The sequence below is a fragment of the Pholis gunnellus genome, assembly GCF_910591455.1.
Source record: "Pholis gunnellus genome assembly, chromosome: 6".
NCBI lineage: Eukaryota > Metazoa > Chordata > Actinopteri > Perciformes > Pholidae > Pholis > Pholis gunnellus.
The window spans coordinates 8,972,901-8,995,748 of NC_136532.1; the positions used below are offsets into that span (position 1 = coordinate 8,972,901).

Genomic DNA, 22,848 nt, shown 5'->3' on the forward strand with positions numbered 1-22,848 from the left:
GAGGTGCAGGTCTCTCATCTGCTGTCAGATCACTGGCAGTGTAATAATAATATTAATAATTCCTACATGATGAAAGATTAAGAGATGATTTTCTTATTGAATCACTGTAGGCATGACCACATAAACTTTTATTCCAAGTTTTATTATTCAGTTCAAACGGGAACCTTAAAAACATACAAATGACCTAGTAAAAGCTTTTACACTTAACACTTGTACACTTACAACACATAAGCCACTTATACAGTACGAATGCAGCAGCTGCTTCACCAACCTCTCTGTGTCGCTTAGCTCAACATATTTAACGGAGTAGAAACAGCAAAGAAACCAATTCAAGACATTCCATTTTATCTTTGAGTTTTTTTTGTTTTACGCTCAATTAAAACGGGTATTTTTGTACTAAATTAACTATACCCACACAACCATGTATGTTCGGTCTAGAAAGGTCAATCAGTCTGCCCTGGCAAAAAATGAATTAACTTAAAATATGACATCAGGATGAAAGTCGACACACTACCAGAGAATACAATTTGTCAGATACTTGGCTGACTTTCTGATGCAACCGCAACTGTCAATAACGTTTGATCCGGTGTGGTATCAGAGGAAACTCATGTGAATCGCAACATTGATCATATCATTTGTCAACTGGAAAGTAAGAGCACTACGTCAGGAAAGATGCAACACCGTCAGGTATAGAAATCTACCGCGCCATCGCTTTGCACAAATGTCCACGCCAGCATTCAGTACCTTTATCTGAATGTGAATAACATACGACTGCATGGGTTATGTGAACTTAAATTATAGACTTTTGTTCAAACAAGCGCCTTGGTGTACTCCCAACGCATGCTGCATTACCGACGGTTTAATCTGAACTTCTAAACACTTTCTTTCAAGTTTCTACGTTCTTTCTTGCGTTGACATGTGCAAGTGCATTACATTTAAAAAGGCAAAAGTATTGTTCTGCCTTTATATATTGATCTCATCCAAGTAGGAGCAAAAACTGTGCATGTAAAAATAGTGTTTTAGGCACAGCTACAGAACTTGTTTTCATGGCAGCGTATGGTTCTCAGTAGTTTTTCCAGAATAGACACAAAAGTGTATGTTGAGTCACAACACTGAAGTCTAGTCAGAATCAAAGGAATGCCATCATACATGTATTTGTACTGTCTCAAGTTTCCTGTTTGTGGATCACAGTCCCAGTGAGGCTTTGAGCAAAGACGCCATATCTTCAGGTATGGTCCCCTCGCCACCTAAAGAACACACGAGGCTTTATTTATTCTTTCATTTGAAAATAATTCAGAAGGTTAGGGTACACGCTGGTTAGCTTTCTATACTTTTGACTTTTAGATATATCATTTAACTTCAAACAACAGATACGTATGTCCATCTCCGCAGGGTTTAGGCTTTTTTAGGATATTCTCTTCATAAACTTGAGACAAAGTGGACCATCACAAACCGAGCTGGAAGTCACAGAGCAGTTCTGGAACCTGCTTGACCTCATTCCTGAACCTTTTGAAAAGTCTTATTCGAGGAGTAAGTTTAAGTGCTATAGCTTAGGCCTTGATGCCTAGCACTCGCAAATTAAATCAACCCTGCTTTTTCATTGTTTTGATTAATTAGATTGCATAGTTAAATAAAAAAATCAATTGAATGTATTTATTACAGAAATTGTGTCCATGCAGTGAAGAAAGCGTACGAGTGCACATCTCTTTACCTTCAGCAGCAGTCATGTCCTGCTCCAGCTTTAGTTTCTTCTGGCTCAGGTGCAGCATGCAGTCCTCTATGCTGCTTTTACTGATCAGCTTAATCACCTTTACAGTCCTGACAGCCACAGTGAGGTACAATAGTCACTACAGGTTTTAAATACATTAAGTACCGTTCTGAAAAGGAATATTTCTGTTCTGTAATTGCAACGAACACCCACTGGATTATTTTGAGATTTCAATTCTATCAGAATCTGTCGGCAAATAGCCGAAGTGTTTTCTGCCTAATTGCTGAAATGAATCAAGAGAGATTTCCAATTACAAAGACCTCGTCTGGTAAAACATACCCGAGTAATATTTACAGATTATATCTTACTTGGTCTGGCCTACACGGTGACATCTGTCCTCTGCCTGTTTGTCGTTGTAGGGATTGCAGTCGATGTCATGTAGGATGACAACGTTAGCTGAGGTGAGGTTGATGCCCAGGCCACCGGCACGTGTTGACAACAGGAACACAAATATGTCAGGATCCGTGTTGTACTCATCAATCAACCCAATCCTGCAGGACAAAGGAAACATTTTAGAAATTACATGAGACACACAATTCATGTTATGTTGACGGAGTTCAACACCAAACATTGCTTGAACCTGAAATCCTAACAGCTAGAATAAAAGATGCACATCAGCTTACGGTTAACCAATATATCAGCTCAGCGTCATGCTAAGCATATATGCCGGAGTCGCATTGCAAAGGATGCAGTTTGCAGAAGGGATGACTAAATAGATCTGAGAGTAAATACAGTTAAGCTTCATTATACTGCCTTGTTGGCTAAAACTGATTTCAATGTACTGTACGACGCTGACCTGTCTGCTATGGGCGTGGAGCCATCCAGTCTGACGTAACGATGCTTAAGATGTTTCAGCAGCACCTCCACGATGTCCAGCATCATGGTGAACTGACTGAACAACACCACTCGGTCTCCCTGGAAGATGAAAGGAAAGTTGACCTGCGTAGTACATGCAGTCTGCACTCCTGTTGCACGTACCACAGACCCGGCTCTGCACATTTGTATTTACCTTGTTTTTATGCGAGGCCAGCAGCTCCGTGAGGTGGTGGAATTTCCCAGAGTCCAGCAGGAGATCTTTTTCTAGCTGGAAGGAGCTGACGGAGGAATACTGCTGGCACAGACGATTCAGCTCAAAGTCTGACATCACTTCCATGTCCTCCTGGATCAGAGCAGCGTCTGCATCGAAGTGAGTTGGCTCCTGTGGAGGGAGAGAAAGAAGAATGGAGGAAACATTTAACAAGAGGAGACAGAGAAATACCCCAAATATGGTACAGAGGGTTGAGTAAAAGGAGGGACATTAGTGTGAAATAAACAATATAGATTATAAACAATGAAAATGCAGTATAGCGTAACACAAACATGCTTTGCTATCTCTTTCTTGTTGTGGTATAATAAAGATGGCACTAATTTACCAGAGTGAATATGTTCCATGTTCATTGTTATTCGACTTGTTTGGATAATACAATTCCCCACTATCTGAATGCTTTGAGATACTTTAAGAAAGTCATTTGAGTGCTTGGTGCCTCCAGCGAGCTAAGCCTCGCAAGAAGAGCTCAAGAGAAGATTCTTGACAAAAGCCTTTAGGTACAAAAAAAAAGAAGAAAACAGCAGAAAAGATGCGCGTACGACCGACCTTGAGCATGAGTTTGCTCATGGCTTTGAGCTTCTCTGTGGTGTAGTACTGTCTATGAAGCAGCGGGTGGTTGGCCATCTTCCTCAGTTGCATCATCACATTACACAACTCACGTTCTGCAAAGAAAAAGCATGAGGGAAATTGCTCATTTCTGTGATTTGCACAAAACATGATTGTGATGTAGAACAAGGAGCAGTATATCAGCCTTACTCTCGCCACTAGTAGAAGCCTTGAGTTTGTTAAAGAGGTTCTGGTAGAGAACCTGCTGTTTCTCACTCATTGGGCAGGACTCTACTTTATCTTCCTTGGCTGGCAGCTGCTTGAGGACCTGGAAAAAGGGGAAAGACCATAAGTTACTCATAATGCCTACACAGGGTTTGAACTATGATTACTCTCATTGTTAGCTTTATTTAGCAAATGGTTGTGTGATGTGCGTTTGTCATGGGAGACTCCTGATTCTTCTCTAATTAACAGAATGAATCCACATATTCACTGGATTCTAACACTATCAAGGTTTGTAACATTTCCTTACAGAACACACATACTTTCATATACATAGTATTTACACAATACAGGTCTGTAACTTGAACTTGAACTCACCTCACTCTTGACTCTTCTGAGGATAAAAGGTTTCATGATGAGTTTGGCCTGAGAAATACGATCCCTCTCAAAGCGGCTCTGCTCCTCATGGGATTTCTGAGACACGACAGAAAACTTTAGTCAGATGGGCAAAATAAAAAAACAACTATTAGACTTTTTTTGGGGTGGCTATTTAACTTGCAAGGTAAATAATGTGTTGTTTCTATACCTGTGAAATAAATTATTCTAAAAGTTGTGGAAGGCTAGAAGATACAATCAATATAAGATGTCTTCTCACAGCCTGCCATCTATTGAAGTACCAGGAGTGTTGCTGTAATCGGAGATATTCGTCTATCCAGCTTTGAAAAGCATAGCAGTCTCACTCACCATAGAAAACATTTTGGAGAGCTGTGTAGTGGAGCTGGAGAACATGGAAGGCATGATGAAGTTCAGGAGAGACATCAGCTCTAAGAGGTTGTTCTGTACAGGAGTTCCTGTCAGCAGCAAGCGATGCTCTGCCTACAGGGAGGGAGGGGGAGGGGGGGAGAGAGAGTGGGCATCCTACATGGTTAGGTGCAATTCTTCCCGATAGGAAGAAAAATAATAATGAAAAGAGATCTGAAGAAACCACAGAAATAGGCGTGCGGTGGTGGAAGAAAGTACATTACACAATGTCGGTGAACTAACGTTAATAGCCATGAGGTGGCGGTAGCGCAGAGAGTTCATGTTCTTCAGCATGTGACCTTCATCGAACACAGCATACTTCAGAGGCAGCTTACGGAAAAGGCTGCGGTCGCTATCGTTTCCTATGGCCATGTTATACCTGTAAAACAAATCACACAAGCACAACGGAATAAAACGAGAGCTTGCGTTTAGGTGTTAGCGACAAGTCTCTTCAGGCTCCGATAATGCAGGCGGTGTGTGCGTTTGCTCACGTGGTCACGATGACGTTGCAGTCAACATCGTCATTGAGGAGGTCGTGCCTGAGGTAGCGGCGGTCCTCCACAGATCCTGCGTAGAACATATGGGTACACTATTCAAAACCGTGGAAAGAGCCTGAATAGAGCCGTACACAGGCCGACAACAGCACAGCATCAGAACATATGCTTGATCCCACTGGACACTTAAAAGGGTTACTTTGGTGTTTTTCAACCTCAACCTTACTTCACATGTTTTTTGTGTCTAGGGGCCACAGGCAGTGTTCCTGTGGGTGTTTTATTTCCATAATGGTGTCAGACACACAAAAACCTGAGTCCATCACTTCCTTAAATAAACACTTTTAGGTGGACGTGACATTACATTGACACTGCGCAATTGCCCTTGCAGCTTGTTTTCACTGTTATCCCTCAATACTGGACCGATATAAAAAATAGTTTGTCTCCCTTAGTCACAAAAACGTGGGTAAAAAAGGGTCCAGGTAGAAAAATAGCGAAGTTACCCTTTAAGGTTCCTACATCAATTACAGGGTTCAGGTTAGGAAAACAACATGTGAGGTTTCAATGTGAAAAGAAGAAAAAGGAGTCGTACCACAATAGACGAGAATTTTGAGGGTTGGACACCACAGCTTCAGCTCTCTGACCCAGTTATCTGCAAGAGGGAATGAGCAGAAATCACAGATGAAGGTTTGATTTAGTATTCATTTTACAAGAGGAAAAATTAATTCTGCAGTCAGACTATATGACAATATTGAAAATCATACCGACGCTCCGCTTTCTATGATGCTGTATTGATGTGATGTCAATCTCTACGAGTGGAAAAGGCAGCGGCGCTGAGAAAGATGCCGACTACGAGTGGTGCGGATAACGTTACAGGACTAGAAAAAAAAATGCTTTTCGATATGCAACTTTAGCCCACTACTCTAGTGTTTTACATTACGTGTTAGCCAACAGTCTTTCCTTTGTTTTGCCTCCAGCTAACACCAAGATGTAATCATGGGGTCGGCTGTGAAAGGGTCAATAACCCGATGAAATGTCAGGAAGGTGTAAAAAAAAAAAAAAATAGATGCTGTTCAGGCCTAGTCTGAATAGACACGCGGTAGTATCAACAGCAAATTCAAGCAAATAGTTTATATACACCAGAGAAGCAGGTGAGGTGATAAGAGAATTTCTGGTATAGAAACCAATCATTACCCAATGTAGAGGCCGGAACCGTGATGAGGTGAGGACCGTCTATTCCGTTCTCGTAAAGCTCGGCCAGAAACGCTATAGCCTGGATAGTTTTCCCCAAACCCTGAGAGGAGGGAAGAAGAGAGACAGAGAGATACAGTCAGTCAGATATCAAACACAAAGATAAAGAAAGAGCAGGTGGACAGACAAAAAAAAGATATTTGAACATCCGTGTTTCATATGTCAAGTACAAACAGCAATAATACAAACTTCGACAGCACTGCGGCTTTACTAAACCATCCAAACCAAAGTTCACGCTTCTCTCACCGTCTTGGGGCTACGACAACAATTCTAACTCTCTGCTGCTCGTACATGTCTTCTTTCTTCCCTGTACGGTCTGATTGTTTATTCACCTGCAGGATGGCTACATATCATCCACACAGAACCCGCTTTGATGGAGGCAAGCTAAACAAGCTGTAAGCGCCTGCTGTCCTGCTTGGCTTATTAAACGTTTTGTTTGTTTTTGACTTTGGCCTTGTGCTCAACACCCCATGAATGTTGGTGGTGAACCTCGTCACTTCCCACACGTCATAGGTTTGGTGCCTTACCATTTCATCGGCGAGGATACCACTGAGTTTGTGCTCATTCAGAAGCAGCAGCCACTTTAGACCAATCACCTGATAGGGTTTCAGCTGTAACCTGAAAGACAACCAATAACAGACTGAGAAAAATAATTGGATCCTTCATTTATATAAAAGCACATACTGTAGGTAACCAAGCGCTCACTGCTACACCTAGGTGGCAAAACATTGATAAATGTATTTAGTGCCATGTTTACATTGTGTACTTGAAATGTAAAGCGGTGCAGACAGCAGCATGACTGACAACGAGTGTATCCGTTGTGCGAGACGTGAGACGCTGGTGGAATAAATGTGGGGTTACAAAATTGTGGTTTGTATTCATTCAATCATTAAAGCCGTGGTCGTCGCAGACTCACCTGGTAGAGATCTGAACTCTACCGAGTGTGCACATTTCTAGTTACAGTACGTGTTAAAGTACATTTTACTCACTGGCTGTTGAGTAGGCCGGGCTGTTTCATGGCCCCTGTGCCCCTCTCCATCACCTCAGTGACCTGTTTGACCATTTTAGAGGAAATGGTATTACATTTGGACATCAGCCCCAGGACGACCTTCCGCTCTTTGAGGACAACTCTGCAGCCGAGCAGTAGAGTGTCTGACAATCCATTGTCCTTAATGAAGACATCGCGCTGGAGAGGAAACAACACGGTTAGAATTCACACAATATGTTGAGGATCGAGACAGCGTCCACTGACTACTTCTGCACAATCAGTGGATGACAGTGGATCGGAACAAAATGTTTGAGAACCACTGAATTACTTCACTGTCGTTGAGTTTGGTTTATACAAAGATAAGAAATATTTCCGTGCCCTATTATTGCAACATGACACCCTGTCATAATTATTACGCACCATAACAGATAAGATTTACTCTCTGTTGACAGATAGACGTTTGGTAAATTGAAAAAAAACCCAACATGAGGTGATATACTATGTCAGGAGTCGAAGAGTTCTGCTATTCAATAGCTTGTCAAGAACGTCCCGTCTACACAAAGGACAGCGGTGTAAATACAGTGCGATTGAAAAAAGAACAAGGTCACGTCTTTGTCCAGGTGTTCAGTAGGAGGATTGACCGACTCGCGCTCTTTGTTTTTACAACGTTTCCCATTGATGACAAACTGTTTTATTTGACATGAAGGAATCACCTGCATGATGGCTATTTCATGTTTTTTGTCGCACGCACACACACACACACACACACACACACACACACACACACACACACACACACACACACACACACACACACACACACACACACACACACACACACACACACACACACACACACACACACACACACACACACTCTCTCTCTCTCTCTCTCACCAGGCTTTGCCAGCCATCAAAGGGCCTCAGTTCCACAATCTTCTGGGCCTTTTTAACAGAGCACCCAGCGATTAGCGACAGCTCATCGATCGATGAATCCCGGAAGAAATTGAGCATCTCTTTCTTCAGATCCGTCATGACGCCTTTAGAATCCAGCTCTTCGTCAGAGTCCTCAAACTCACTGCTCACCGCTTCCTCTTCGTCATTTTCCTCCTCAGAACTGACATGTTCGTCTGAGGCACGTGCCTTCCTCTTTCTCTCGGCTGCCTGCTTCATAGCTATACTGGTCCCACTGGCAAATCTGGACAGCATCTGAGCAGTGGAGGAAGAGGAGGATGGCTTGAGGGAGGAAGAGGTAGTTGTTTTCTTGACAGAAGAGGACACCGAGTCAGAACTTGTTGTAAGCCATGAAGACAAAGTGGTACTTCTGTTTTTTGCACCTTCACTGTGGTCTGAGTCTGAACCGCCACTGTCCTTTGTAGCGATTGTAGCGTCCGTGTCATCTTTACTCTCCTCCTCTGATTCACTAATAATGATGTGGTCCTCTTCATGTCTCCCGCTGTTACTGTCTCTGTCATCTTTGTGGTGCTTCAACTTCCTGTGGTCCTGGCTTGACTTGTCTTTACTCTTCGATTTACTCGATTTCTTTTCTTCTATGTCCGGTGAGCTGACACTGGTATCATCTGACAACAGAAAAAAAGAAAAGAAAAACAACGCGAGCCTGAGTCAGAATCAGTTAAGAACACACATACATGAGGTCAGCGAAGAGATGGCTCCATTCAGTTGACGGCTGTTGTGTTTGTACCTGGGTCTGAGAACATTTGTAGAACCTGCAGAGCATCCGCAACATTCCAGTCGTGTTCCTGCAGCACCAGCCTCAGCTCCTGCAACCAGACAGACATCAGCAAGAGTCAGAACTAAAATACAGGATGCACTGCGTCCAGAAACAGACTCGCAAAATCAACAACTTTTTCTCTTCTCATTGTGGCTGTGAAGACATTTTTTGTGTGAGGAATCATTTCAAGTTAGAGATGGCCTTTTTGTTTTCTCATAGCAGCTGGTAAACAAGGCTTGTCAGCGTAAACGGCCAAAATTCTAAATGCTAACCTTTTACTTTGCTAGAGCGGTTATTGCATAAACACATAATTCAGATGATTAGTAAATACATTATTGACTTTATATTTAAATATGACTGATTTGATTTAAATAAAGTTCTTGTCACCAGTAGTTCTAATGATGTATTATAAGCTGCTTAGAGCTAGTGTTAGCTTGAAGAAGCTTATAATATCCTCTAATACCTGTTTAATGCAGTGAAAACATCACAGAAAAACAAAATGTATTTATTCACTTTTCCTGCCAAAAAACTACATTTTACAACATGTTACATTACATTTTAAATCATAATGACAACGATACAATTTATCTTGACCAAATACTAATTGTTCCTGAATCGAGCTTGAACAGATGAGAGTACTCTGTTTTGATTATCACTGGATAAATACACGGCTTGGGACATCATTGGTTTTTGCTTTAAACAGTTCTGATGAATTTATGAAATGAGCTTAGTTGTACAATTGATTATTTTTAGGACACTATTAAATGGTAATATGGCTTAAATACCGCATGATTTGTCATAAAGCTGGAGGGAGCTGAGCGTGCTCAAGAGTGTTTTGAAGCTGCAAGGCTTCTGGTGCTGGACTTGTGTAACATCACATTATACTGCATCATGTGAAATCACAAACTCAGTGTAGTGTTATCAGAGAATAAACTGTTTGAGAGGGTAGAATCAGATTAGACTTAAAATGAATGTTGAATGGATTCATGCGTTACAGACGGGGACAAGTGTCACAGTACGTCCTCACCTCCTTGTCCTGGTCAGGAAACTTTTTCTGTAGTCTTCGGACCATGCCTTCCTGCTTCTCCCAGCTTGGCTCTCTGTCGTCCTCAACAGAAACCTTTTGGTTTTAAGACAAGCGAGGTGAATACAAAGCTGAGGGGAACACCTTCCAAATAGATTAAATCAAAACCTACTGAGATTTGCAATTGGTATTAAAGGGAAAGCCAAGAAAATCATACTGGTCGTTTACCACATAGCCCTCAACATATGATTCTTATTATAATCCTTACGTGGAATGTGCAGTGTCTCTATTATGCATCAGCCCTCATCAAACAATAATTTCAAAATGTTCAAACGTTATATCTGTGTTTTAGGTCTGTGTAAAAAAGAAAAACAATTGTATTGTCCAAAGTTTTTGGGACATAAAGGAGCAACAAACCCAACAGTAGCATGTGTGCAGTGTAGGATGAGTGTAACATCTACAGTACTTTAAAATGTAAAGATGTAAGATGCCGAATTGCAGTACAAACACCTAAAACGGCTTTAGTTGTACTCTGAGCTAAAACGTCAGGCTCTTGCACATATGTACATGTTAAGCCGCTGTTTTAAACCATGAAGTTGTCATTAGTAATCTCACCACGGTCGTCTTGGTCCTCTTGCTGGTTTGAACCTCACCGCTGTCCTGAGAACTGCTGGATCCATCCTGCTTTCTCTTCCTGCCCTGGTCTGGGGCTGAGAAGACAAAAGACAGTGCGGTCAAAGGGAGCCAGCCATCTAGTTTTGACTAATATTTATTTATATATATATATATATATATAACTAATATATAATTATAAACTAAGCTAATGTGCTAATAAGAAAGTTATTATTTACCTTCTTTATCACCAAACTGTAGAAGGCATGCAGCAACAGCACCTTCCATTGTGCTTGTGCTCCCAATGACCTGAAAATGGAACAGAACAAAATGCTTTAAACAGAGAAAAACAGGAGATTTAAAAGGGATTGTGTTTTATGAACAGTGTCCAAATTATAGCTGGCTGATCAATTAAATATTTAATCACGAAAACATGTGAGCCTAAAGTTGGTGTATAATCATGTCAGTAACATCAATCAAGAGAGCTTTGACAGTGACTAACGGATCGTGCGAGCTGTCTTGGGATTTCCCTGCAGTCACGCTAAAGCGTTCTACAGTGAGAAGTTGCAGCGCCTCTCATCTCGACTCACCTGCAGCAGCTCCGTCCTCGTCAACTGAGGAAACATCTCCAGCATTGTGTTCATTTTCTCATCAATTTCGTTGTCCTCCTCATCGGTGTGATCCAATGCCACGTGTTTGGATGACTTCCCTGTGGGATACCTATCGGAGACACACAACAATATTGTCGATCAGTGTGATTCAGCATGAATGTGAAAAATGTTTTTAACTCAGATTACACTTACTTGGATTTCCTGGTTAATGCTGTTTTGGTATTTGTTTCAGAGAGGAGCTCATCTTCCTCCAAGTCTATTGTAATGACTTCCTCAAAAACCACTCCTCGGGCATGGGACTTTGGTGTGGCTTTGACCGGTTTCATTTGAGCTGGACAGCAAAAGGTTAAAAACAAGTTAGTGGATACATTCACCGCAGTATCAGATGCAAGATGAGGGGAATGCATTTCAAAATGTGTTCATACAAGTATGCCGTCATGTCATTTGCAAGGTTTGCAGCTACTTGGGTTAGGGCATGTGTCGATGTCCTGCTGCTGGCATGACATGTGAAACGATGTCCTCATCATGACATTCAAATACTGTAGATTTAAGCTAGCCTCACTTACAATTTTAATGCAAGTGTCTATGTTACAAGTGGGGGCAAGGAGAGGGACACCTGAGGACAATGACCAGAACTCTGGTAGGCTTCATGTATAAAATGCTAAGATGTGCCAGACACCTCTCTTTATGACCTACTTATAAACAACGAGAGTATATTTCCCCTGGTATTAAATGATACAGTCGAGTGACATTGTCTCAAAGCTTCAATGGCCATTTCTAAAATACCTTCACATTATTATCATTGACACACTGACTATCAAAATGCTGTGATACTTGGATTAACCAATAGTTCCCAGCTACAACAAAGGCACACAATCTCACTGTAATGATTAAGTTGAAATTCAATTTACATCAGAAACCCCCCATGGTTCCATGGGGGTCACCCAAATATTACTGTAGGAAATAGTAATTCTGACCTGCAGCAGAACACAGCATGTTGATTAAAACCCTGCTACTTAACTACTGCTAATGATAGCATACTTGACACAGCTGGCTAACAGCATCGTAAAATAGCTTAGCATCTGCTAGTTACCTGGCTTGTTCTCCTTCTCAGACTCTGGGCTTTTAGACCCGTTATCCTGGTCTATATTCGTTGTCGTCGCTGCCTTCTTGTCAAAACGAAAACGGTCTAAGTTGAACATGTTAACAGTCTGTTCGTGTCTGACAGCGGCAGCCCTTTGTCTCTCTCAAGTCAGCAGTATCTTCTGTGTCCTGTCGCATGAAGCACAATGTTCCGGTTAGCCAATGAGACTACCTAGCTAACACACGTCCCGACGTTAGCATAGCAGACAGGGCAGCACTTCTTGAAAGATGGCGATTCCGAGCTGTGTCACTACTCGGTTTTTAACCGTGACAGTTTGAAATGGGTCGATTAACGACACACTGATTTAGTATAAACGGAGGTTGTGTAATCTGGGGTCAAATTACGCTTTTGTATCTCGACTACAACCGGTTTCCCGCGAACTCCATCGGCCCTGGAGGATGCTATGCCGGTTTCACTCATTGGTCAGAGTGAGGGGTGAGCGGAAACGCACGGATGAGTCAAGATAATGCAGTGTAGCCTACTTCCGGTTTAGCTAAAATTCTGTTTTACAGGCTCAAGACTAAAACGCGGTACATTAATTGCTTTATTGTTCCCCCGAGGCCTCTGTTATTTACTTACGATTGTAGTCTAATGAGGTTTTATGTCTCACGGTGTTACACTGTGCTAAACGGTGTCTTCCACTAGCGGGGATAAGAATGGAAAGGTAACTATCTTGTCAGTCGGTCCAACATCGCTTATGAAACCTTCTTGTATACAGTCAATGGATGAGAGGTTATACATGAAACACAGCTTGTTGGACTGGATAAACTCCGATGAAACCACGTGACTTGTGGACATGAGTCATGCACAGTGCCTACACTGTTTTCTGAGAGTAAAGTGGCCTGTCTTTACTTCAAACCAGGGAAAGCAAAGGCTTTAACTAATAATATTAGCAATGGCTGCATTCCATTTAGGTGTGCCCGAAACTATAATAGTGATAGCACACCTAGAATGGAATTCAGACATCATCAATGTTATGTAGTTCCACCTGTTTGACAGGTCAGTTTTATGGGAAGTAAAGTAGAAGGTTCTTCTTCCTTGTTATTCTAGTCAAAATCACCTGTTTCTGTGTGTTGTCCACTAGAAGCAACACTCGCGAGAGACTGTCATACATTTATTGATCAAAAGGGGGCAGCAAATACATATTCTCTAAATTGGGATAAGGGTATGTGAAGAGGTCTATCTGCAAGTATTGAATACTGCCCCTTTGTAAGTTCTTCATCTGTGTGTGGGTGTGTTTTGTGTGCTCCCGTTGAAGGACAAATACAGCTTTTACCGACTATACAACTATACTTTAATGCTGCGTCTGAGGTCCTTCTATTCCTTTAATAACAGGTTCTTGTGCTGGGTCTCTGTGTCTCATTGCAAGTTTAGTCGCAAAATATGGATTGGAGTGGACCAGATGAGAATATAGCAGGGCAGAAAAGAATAACATGATTATTATGATTAAGACAAGAGCTAGACATGAAATTGAAGTCACTCCCACTTAATCTGGAAAAGGTCTAATGAGAGCTGTTCAACGGCTATTTTAAAGTTTAAGTGAAAGACTCAAATTTCATGTCTTCTTGAAAACAAAACAAAACAGCATCCTCACTCCGCCACGTGGTCTTGGCTCTCTTGTTGTCTGGCTTTCGGAAAGAGTTGCGCATGTCCTCTGACACAGATTAGTCTGTCAAAGTTGCTACAAATTACAACAAGTTCAAATGAATGGCATTTTTAAACAGGTTCGCATCAGAGATAACACGTACATTTTTTATTTTAAACAGACTCACAATAACGCGTTACTTCCCTCAGGAGCCACCAAGGCCATTGTATCTCTTGATGGTCAAAGTCAATGGCAGCTACCCCCCTTCCCTGCCATTCACTCACACACACTCACACACACACACACACACACACACACACACACACACACACACACACACACACACACACACACACACACACACACACTCACTCACTAACACATCTTCAGCTTCACTGTCTTGTACAATTTACTCCTCATTTTTATTGAAAATTCACAAAATAAATAAAAAACAACAACAGTCTTTACATTCAGGGTTTGGTCGCTGATCAAAAGGAAATATCAAACTATAATATACATTTGTACACAATGTACAGTACATATCACACTGCTTGCAGGAGCCCCCTATGCTGTCCTAAACCCCTCTTATGTACTTACACCTGTAGACTTTGCTCAGATACAGTGAATGTATTATGATGATGAGGTTGGGTCCTCTCATCAGAACACCAAAGCGCCATCGTGCCGCCTTACTGTCGCCCCCTACCATCGTCATGGAGACCATGTAAGTTAATGCGTGTGTGTATGTGTGTGTGTTTGTGCTCTACCCCGGGCACAATAGGCAGACTGACACAGAGTCTGATAGGGGTCATGACCCCTCACAGCAGGAGGCTCAAACTGTGGCTCCTTGCCTTCTCCTGTCCTCCTGGTCAAGGTTTTTGTGTGTGCGTATGCATGTGCGCGTCTTACATCTGCATTAGGATGCACGTTTTTTTTTTTGTCGTTTTTTTTTGTTTTTGCCTTTGTTTTGTTTTGTCAGGGTTGTTGCATGTATGTATGCTGACATGGATGTCTATGTGAAACACACACACACACACACACACACACACACACACACACACACACACACACACACACACAGAGAAGCAGGCACACATGCAAAGAAATATAAATTACCAGGCAGTCCCAATACAGAGGCAAGTCATTAGCATGTACACACACACACACACACACACACACACACACACACACACACACACACACACACACACACACACACACACACACACACACACACATGAAGTGATGAACACTGTGGATGTTTTAATGGATGTTTTGGCTAGAGGCGATAACTGAGATAAAAGCCTGAAATAATTTACACTGCAAAAGGGAAGCAGGTGGCGTGACACACTGCTGCTTTTGAAAACAAATGTTCAATTTAATGCCAACAGTCACATGAAATGCATGCAACCACATCAGTATGCACACACAGACACACACACTTGCACAGACAGATCCAGCGGGTTGGCGTTGAGCGTGCATGTGTGAGTACTTCTCATACTGTACATGCATGTAATATCCAAAAGGATTGCATCTGCATACCCTGTGTGTTAATTCTGCCTAACATTTCTATACGACATGCCCGTGTCAAGTGCATGTGTACGTGCACGCCTCGCATGAGTGTCTGCTTATGTGTGTGTTTTTAAGGTTGACCCAACCATGGTGTCCCAGCGGACTCGTCACAAAGTCTGTCACCATCCAGTCACCATGGCGCCCAACTTGGCCGAGACCCGACGGCGGCAGGGAGCACCTTGTCACCGTGGTAACACGTCTGGGATGTAACCACCCCCAGCCACCGAGAAATACACAGAGAGACAAACACACACAACCCCATATGAAGGCTCTTTCTAAGGTCAGAGGACATTTCATCTTAAAAAATAACTGATATGGTGAGAGGAGGTGAGAGACAGACAGAGCAGAGACAACGGAAAAATGTCTCTTCAATAGATAGATAGATAGATAGATAGATAGATAGATGGATGGATAGATAGAGGGTAGAAATAGTGTGCATATAAATATAAATGTAAGCATTGGGAACACAAAGCATGCAGGTGAACAGTGGAGAAGAGCTGCAGGAGATGTGGCGACTCTTTTCACCATTGCAATCTGTTGTAGCTGACAAAGTCAAGCGGAGCCCAACTGCTGTTCTCTGAACTGAAGGAGGGAACGACTAACTTTCACCGACCAACTTTCAAGCGTAACGAAGTGAGTGTTTGATAATGATAGAGGCAATAGAGATTTTTAGTGTCGTATCACTTTAATCTCATGTCTTACCTCGCCACTTTCACTTTTGGCATACAATATCATAACAGAACATAACTTAAGCCCAGCGTATGCATAGCCAATGCATGACTCATGATGAATTAATGGAAAAGTATACTAACATGAACATACTTTAGATACATGTTGTTGACATTGCTGCACACTATAGCTGAGTAGGCAAAACTATTGCAAGAACAATATGATTTTACTTTTGGTGCGTAAAGTTGGCCGAAGTGATTGTGGCCTGTTCAATAGAGAGTTTGGGGCATGTAGCAATGTACCGCACATACACAGTAGTCGACAGAAGCAGCACTATTTCCTTTGGATAGCTTCATAATTTGTACAGTTCCATGTTGATACCATCAACACACCCTCAAATCCTCTTCGATATCTGCAGTCAGATAACTTATCAAACACTCATTTGACTTCTATTGTACTGCTTTTGTTTAGTCGTCACTCATGTAACCCCTTTCTCTCTCTCTCTCTCTCTCTCTCTCTGCAGGCAAAGAGAAACAGCAGCGGGGGAGAATTCCCATGTTGCTGGAGGTGATGCTGCGGAGAAGTCGAGACAAGCCACCAATCACAGACAGACAATGACTGATCCTCCTGGCTGCCTTACAGAACATCAGTCAAACTGAGCTTTGTTAGCGCAGCATTCCTCCGTATTGTCCTCCTGTTTGCACTCTTCATCAAACAATGTTCATTTCATCTATGTCATACATTTCTGTCATGCATTCATATTTTGATGCTGTACACTGCTCATTTCATTTCTCACGATAGCGTTCTTAGCTATGATTGTGGATTATTATTAATACAATCGCAGAAAAGAAGAAAAAAAGTTTGGTATAACTAAGAGGTTGCCCTTTGTTATCCAGTCTTCTCTATGGCAGCAGAGATCAGTGGCCGCAGTCAACTTTGTTGAGTCTGTCACATTATCACAGTGTTTTAATTAAACAGAAGGAGACGTGCAGAAAGACAGGAGGACAATGACCGATCCCCAGGCTGCCTAACAGAACGTTATTCAGACAGAGCTTTGTTGGCTCTGCATGCCTTTACATTGTCTCCCTGTCTACAAGTGTTTGAGCCAATTATGTCTCTGTCATTTAGACATATAATATTGTGAGCTATATGATTCATTATTCTACTTTGTCAGGAAGGTTTGTAAAAAAAAATATATATATATAGTTAAAAGTGCCACGCAGCGGTCTGGATTGCTTGTAATCATACTCAAAATATGGAGAGTCAAGATATCTACAACTACAAAATGACACCCATGTTCACTCTCACTTCGATTCATTTCTAATTGTCTTCATTCCAGTTTAGACTGGCCTTGAGATGTAGAAATGCACGACAAACATGAAGTCAATGGCTGCTTTAAATTTGACTGAAAATTGAATTAGTTTTTTCAGAGTTTCAAAAGCAAATTTGAAACACAGGCAAACATATTGCAATATTTGGCTTTGATCACTGCAGACAAACTCTTTTCACAGCTTTGTTTATAAGAGTTAGTTGTTCACCAATTGGAAAGTATTACTATTTGTCTGAAATAGTCTCATTTTTGGTAATAGCAAAGATATCTGGATATCACAGTGAATATACCGACATGTCATCATATTTGACAGTAGTTTGGGAGAGTTTGCAATTAAGGTACATAAACATTTATTGGGGGGTCACCAGTTTAATAATTGCACAATATGGAGATAACACAAAACGTGCATCTACTCATTTACAAAGTTAATGCCTGAAGAGAAGAGAAGAGAAGAGAAGAGAAGAGAAGAGAAGAGAAGAGTAGAGAAGAGAAGGGGTGGACAGGAAGAGAATGAAAAACTGGAAAAGCTTTTCTTTTAGCTGTCAGACTAGCTGTGTTTGTGTGTGTGTGTTCCGGTGTCTCTATTCTGTAAGCTGGCAGGGAGGTTGAGACGACTGGGATGGGAATGTCAGCACAGGACCAGCAACCCTGCTGGTGGACACCAGTTGGGGGTCTGTCTCCTCTGGGAAGCCTAAACACACGAAATGTGTGTGTGTGTGTGTTTGATAAGGCGTGTGAATGAGCATGTGTGTGTGCATTTTGACTTATGTGTGTATATATCATAAATATGTGCGTGTCTCCGTGAATGTTAGGGGCCAGTGTCTGGGCCTTTTTCGGGGGGAAGGGAGGTTATTGCGGTGACAGCCTCAGCTGTGTTGAATTGTGGGAGAAAAAGAGCTGACGCGACGGGAGTTGATGTCTGACATGACCCCTCTCAGCGGGCGCACCACGGGGAGCTGGGAGCTGCCGCTGACTGAGTGTGTTTGTGTGTCTGCGTCTGTGTGTGTGTGTGTGTGTGTGTGTGTGTGTGTGTGTAGGTGGGAAAGTGAAAGTGAGCGATGGAGTTGGAAAGTAAGCAACAAGAAAAGTAAACAGGGACCGCGAGCGTGTGAAAACGAACTTCTCTTTCACATTTAAAAAATAATTCAGATCCTTCTGACACTCACAGCAGAGTGACTCTCTGTGAAACACCACCTTGATGGACGTGAAACTGGAATTCTGCTGTGCAACCCAATCTTCTCCGGCCCTTTACCTCCTCCGCTTTCCATTTTCTCTCCCTCCATATCATATACCTCTTCTTGACCTTCTCACTCTTTGTTGCTGTCCTTGTGCTCCCTCCTTCCCTCTCTGCCTCAGTCTCTCCTAAAGGTGCATTCAGGTCGGTAAAGTGATCTACAGGGTACTCTGCTGCTGCTTGTTGCGCTCGCCACTTTTCCTCTCTTTCACCATTTTTTTGGCGCTTCGCAAGTTCCTTGTCTCATCTCTCTTTGCGTCATCCTTCTATTCTTTCTTTCCTCATTTATCTTCCCCATACCCAGTCCAACAGGCACGCACAGAAACACACACACACACACACACACACACACACCTGCGTCCCTTTCTATTCACAGTGGCTCCACTCCGTGTCCACCGCTTCGCCATGAGTCTCTGATAAGTGCCCACAAAGCCCCCACTGTCTAGGGTGACCCTCTATTCTTCCCTCCATCCCCTCTTTCCCTCTCTCCTTCTCTCTCCATCCTGGAGCAGCCAAGCATGAGGTAAAGAGGAGGGGACGTTTATCTTATGCACACACCCCAAACGTGTTCTACCTTCATCCCCCCTCTCTCTTTCTCCCCATCATACTTTTTGTTTCCACTCGACTTTCTGCTCAACTTTCTGTCATTCGCTATTTCTGTCCTCTCGTTTCTTTGTCTACCATGCCAACGTGCTCTCACAATGGACGCTGCACTGCTTTTAATGTGGGACAATGGGACGGATCTGGGACGGAACAGTTAGCCAGCCCTTTGCGCTGCATCCACGCATTCTCCTCCCTCCACCGATCCTTCTCCTTCTTTGCAATGCCACCTACACCTGCCTTTCTTCTCCACCCAACTCCTGGATCCTTTATTTCTAAAAGCTTCATTTTCTCTTTTAGTCATATTAACATCTTAACCAGGTGATGTCGAGTTATGTGTGTACTTTTTGACAGTGAAGAGGGACAGGAAATGTGGCGAAAGAATAGGTGAATGACATTCTCTCTCTCTCTCTCTCTCTCTCTCACTCGCTCCACTTTCAAGTCTTTCCTTGTTTTCTCCTCCTCCCTTTCAACCCCCATCCACTGCTGTCAATCAGCAAGTTAGTCAGTCAGTCAGTCTACCGACCATCACTCTGAAGGTCTGAGTAGTACTAATGGGTCTTGTTAGCCACTTAACTGCCTACCCTACTCTCTCTCCAAGTATGAATAGAATAACCCTAATGGTGCTTGTTTGCCACTCCACTGCTCTCCCTTATCCTCCCATGGCTTTATCACCGTTGATCAGTGTACCTGGAGATAAGTCTCTGTGTGAGTGTGCAGTATCCTCTTCCTTGAGCTTTTATCAGTCCCGATCAGTGTACCCGGAGTTCTCTGTTAGGGACCCCGCCTGAGAAGGTCATGTTTTCATTCGGTCCAACCGACTCGCTGACCGATAAGACAATTTGTCAGGTGGAAATCAGAGAGGCCCTTTCTTGGTCGTCTGGCGGAGACAGATGGAGGAAGGAGATCGGGAGGTGGAGACGGGGAAGAAGTAACACAAGGTAGCACGTAGAGAGAAAGGTAGATGTTTTTATCACTGCCAAAAGGGAATATTGATGTCTTAAGTGTAAGTCTGTTATTCACAGTACTCTGTTATTCACAACAACTTCGCATTTTATAACATTCATACAATGGCAAGTTAAGTTGGAATAAGCCACTTTTATGACAGATGCACGTTGGGAGGTGGTGTAACCGGCCCCAGAGGCTACTAGCAAAGCAAAATCAAAGTTGAGGTTAATGATAGAGGAAATATTTGAAAATACCAGCAGTACAATATACTTAAAGCATCATTTTAACAAAACCTTTGTGTCGCTTGTCCAGGTAACTTCCATGCTTGTAGTGTGAACAGCAAAATGATTTAAAGCAGCTGAGCGGTCATGTCAAGCTGCTTGTTTTGCTCAATGTCAGTTTGACTTGGCTGTCCAACGTTTTTAGTCTTTACTCTGGTTGCAGCAACTATTTTACACGTCTTGTTGCAATTAAATTGCATAGTTGGATCTAACAGTATACAGTTTCAATGGGGGATGATTGCCCCACGTTCAATGTGCCAAATTACGTACCAAAGAGTTGAATATGTGAACTTTTTGCAGGACAGGAGCAACATTTCACTCTGATCAGGATCTCTTCTGGCCTCTCTGCAGAATGGTGTTTGCTGCTATAAATGACAAGAGGAAAAACAATATTAGAAACTGTGATGTCTGTCCTTGCAATCTTCCTGAACTAAGTGTCTATATCCTTGATTGGTGCTTAGAGGTGAAAAGGCATATTTGGCATCAAAACAACACAAATCGTTTCTCCCCGTGCTCTCTGATGCTCTCGAGGAGAACTGAAGCCAATGTGCAAAAAAAGTGTTACTTTCCGAGTGGTTACTTCTGGACCTTCTCATCAGTATTCACTCCCTCAGGCTTCCCACTCCGGCCCTCTCTAATCTAATCACCTCCTCTGCAGACTCACACAAAGCCTCCAATAGTCCAGCCGCGGCCCCTTAATCGACATGTTATTGCCCACAATCACATTTACAGCACAGAGGCAAATCTGCACAGATGCGATTGTGTCGGCTGCTAATCCAATAAGACCCTGCCCACTTCTCTTTTACTCGGCATCTTTCATCTTCAGAAACAAGGTGACAGCATTTTAATTTTCATTCTCGGGTTACTCGCCATCAATATAGCTCGCAGCGCGTGGTGGAGTTTATGGAGCGAGACACGTGTAGGTGCAGGTTGTTGTACAAGCTTGTATTTCTCTCCTGTGGGAGAATGAAGAGCAGCGTTTTCGGTTTAGATGTGATTAAAATAGGAGCTTTCTGTTATTGTTTATTCACAGAGGCAGTGTCTATTGGATCATACTGGTGAGTTTTGTTCAAGCCTGGCGGATTGGTGCTCATCATTGATGTCGGTCAGTGGGGTCAGTGTACAATAAATGCTTTTCAGAAAACCTTCACCTTCACCTTCACAAACCAAGTGAGGGATATAAAAACTTTTTTGAAGGAAGCAATAGAAAATCAAAGCATGAAACTGATCATTTCCTTTTAAAATAAGAAAATATCTGTATACAGTGCTAACCAGGCACAGAGCAGACATCTGGTCACTGTAGGTGAAGGGACTTTTTAATATGTAGGATTAAATGTGATTTATGTGACAAACACACAGGCCGACTTAACCAGCCACTGAAACATGGCAGTTTGTTACACTGTGTGATTATCTGCCCCCTGCCTCCAATGGTCTGACAGAAAGGACCCTAGCCAGGGGTGTCCATTGTGCTGCCTGCAGGGTTACTTGATCTCCCAGAGGTCTTGCCCCTCTCCGTCTCCACTCGTCACTGTCCCACAAACCCACTCGTCACTGTCACTGTCCCACACACACACACACACACACACACACACACACACACACACACACACACACACACACACACACACACACACACACGCACATACATATGTTATCTTTATAGTTGCTAAAAAGTCTTGCTCTTGAAGTGCGCAGTGACGCAAATAACATGCAAAACATGTTGAGAAAGGGTTAAAAAAAAGAATTAAGATTCTCCAGTGAGGGTAACACAGGGTTTCCTGTTTTAGCCTGCAAAGTGTGTGTGCACACACAAACACACATACTTACTTCACTTACTACCTGGTCAGCTAAGCGGTTAGGCAGGTGGCCAATGGACCATCTTTGGAAGGACATGGGTGGACCTTTCCACTCTCTGGGGGAAGAATGTGTGTGTGTGTGTGTTTGTGACCCAACCCCGGGTCTCCGGGTCAGAGTTCCTGACACACACTCCACACCCAACGGGGCGACAAAATAATTAACTCTGACTATGATTGACAGACAGTTCATCACACTGACACACACACACACAAACAGGGGGCATTACTTTCCCATAATCAGCAGCGTAGACGAGACCGATGACCTGTGTACTTCTTTGTGTTTGCTTTGTTTAAAATGAAGAAAAGCATTTCAAAGAGTAAAATAAGTGACTGTAAAATAATACATATAATGATGCATGTCAACATTGTCATAGTAAGATAAATATCGAAACCACAAATATAAAGGTAAACGATTTTTAGTCCATATGGGCTTCTATGAAAAACAGTTGTGGTTTATCTTCTCTGACCACATGTTCATCTTGCAGTTGCCAGCCCCTCT

The 22,848-nt window shown here is 42.6% G+C and overlaps 1 protein-coding gene across 1 annotated transcript; it reads right to left on the minus strand.

The window, feature by feature from the left end:
- Window positions 1–123: 123 nt before the first annotated feature.
- On the minus strand, window positions 124–12,649 carry smarcad1a (SNF2 related chromatin remodeling ATPase with DExD box 1a). Its single transcript, XM_079161750.1, has 23 exons — window positions 12,227–12,649; window positions 11,326–11,464; window positions 11,113–11,242; window positions 10,762–10,831; window positions 10,526–10,620; window positions 9,914–10,006; window positions 8,857–8,935; window positions 8,052–8,734; window positions 7,156–7,352; window positions 6,694–6,784; window positions 6,110–6,209; window positions 5,508–5,567; window positions 4,916–4,991; window positions 4,668–4,803; window positions 4,368–4,499; window positions 4,002–4,097; window positions 3,612–3,729; window positions 3,402–3,517; window positions 2,778–2,966; window positions 2,565–2,683; window positions 2,077–2,259; window positions 1,712–1,818; window positions 124–1,247 (listed from the first exon to the last, which is right to left on the minus strand). Exons 1-23 carry the CDS (start codon window positions 12,333–12,335, stop codon window positions 1,186–1,188), a joined length of 3,180 nt encoding a protein of 1,059 aa, XP_079017876.1. The 5' UTR covers window positions 12,336–12,649; the 3' UTR covers window positions 124–1,185.
- Between the last annotated feature and the right edge of the window lie 10,199 nt (window positions 12,650–22,848).

Coding starts and splice junctions, on each gene's coding strand:
- smarcad1a (XM_079161750.1), bottom strand. CDS start 12,335: ATGTTCAACTTAGACCGTTTTCGTTTTGACAAGAAGGCAGCGACGACA. Junction 10,832..11,112: donor CGAGGACGGAGCTGCTGCAG/GTGAGTCGAGAT, acceptor TTCCATTTTCAG/GTCATTGGGAGCACAAGCAC. Junction 2,260..2,564: donor TCCACGCCCATAGCAGACAG/GTCAGCGTCGTA, acceptor TTTGTCCTGCAG/GATTGGGTTGATTGATGAGT.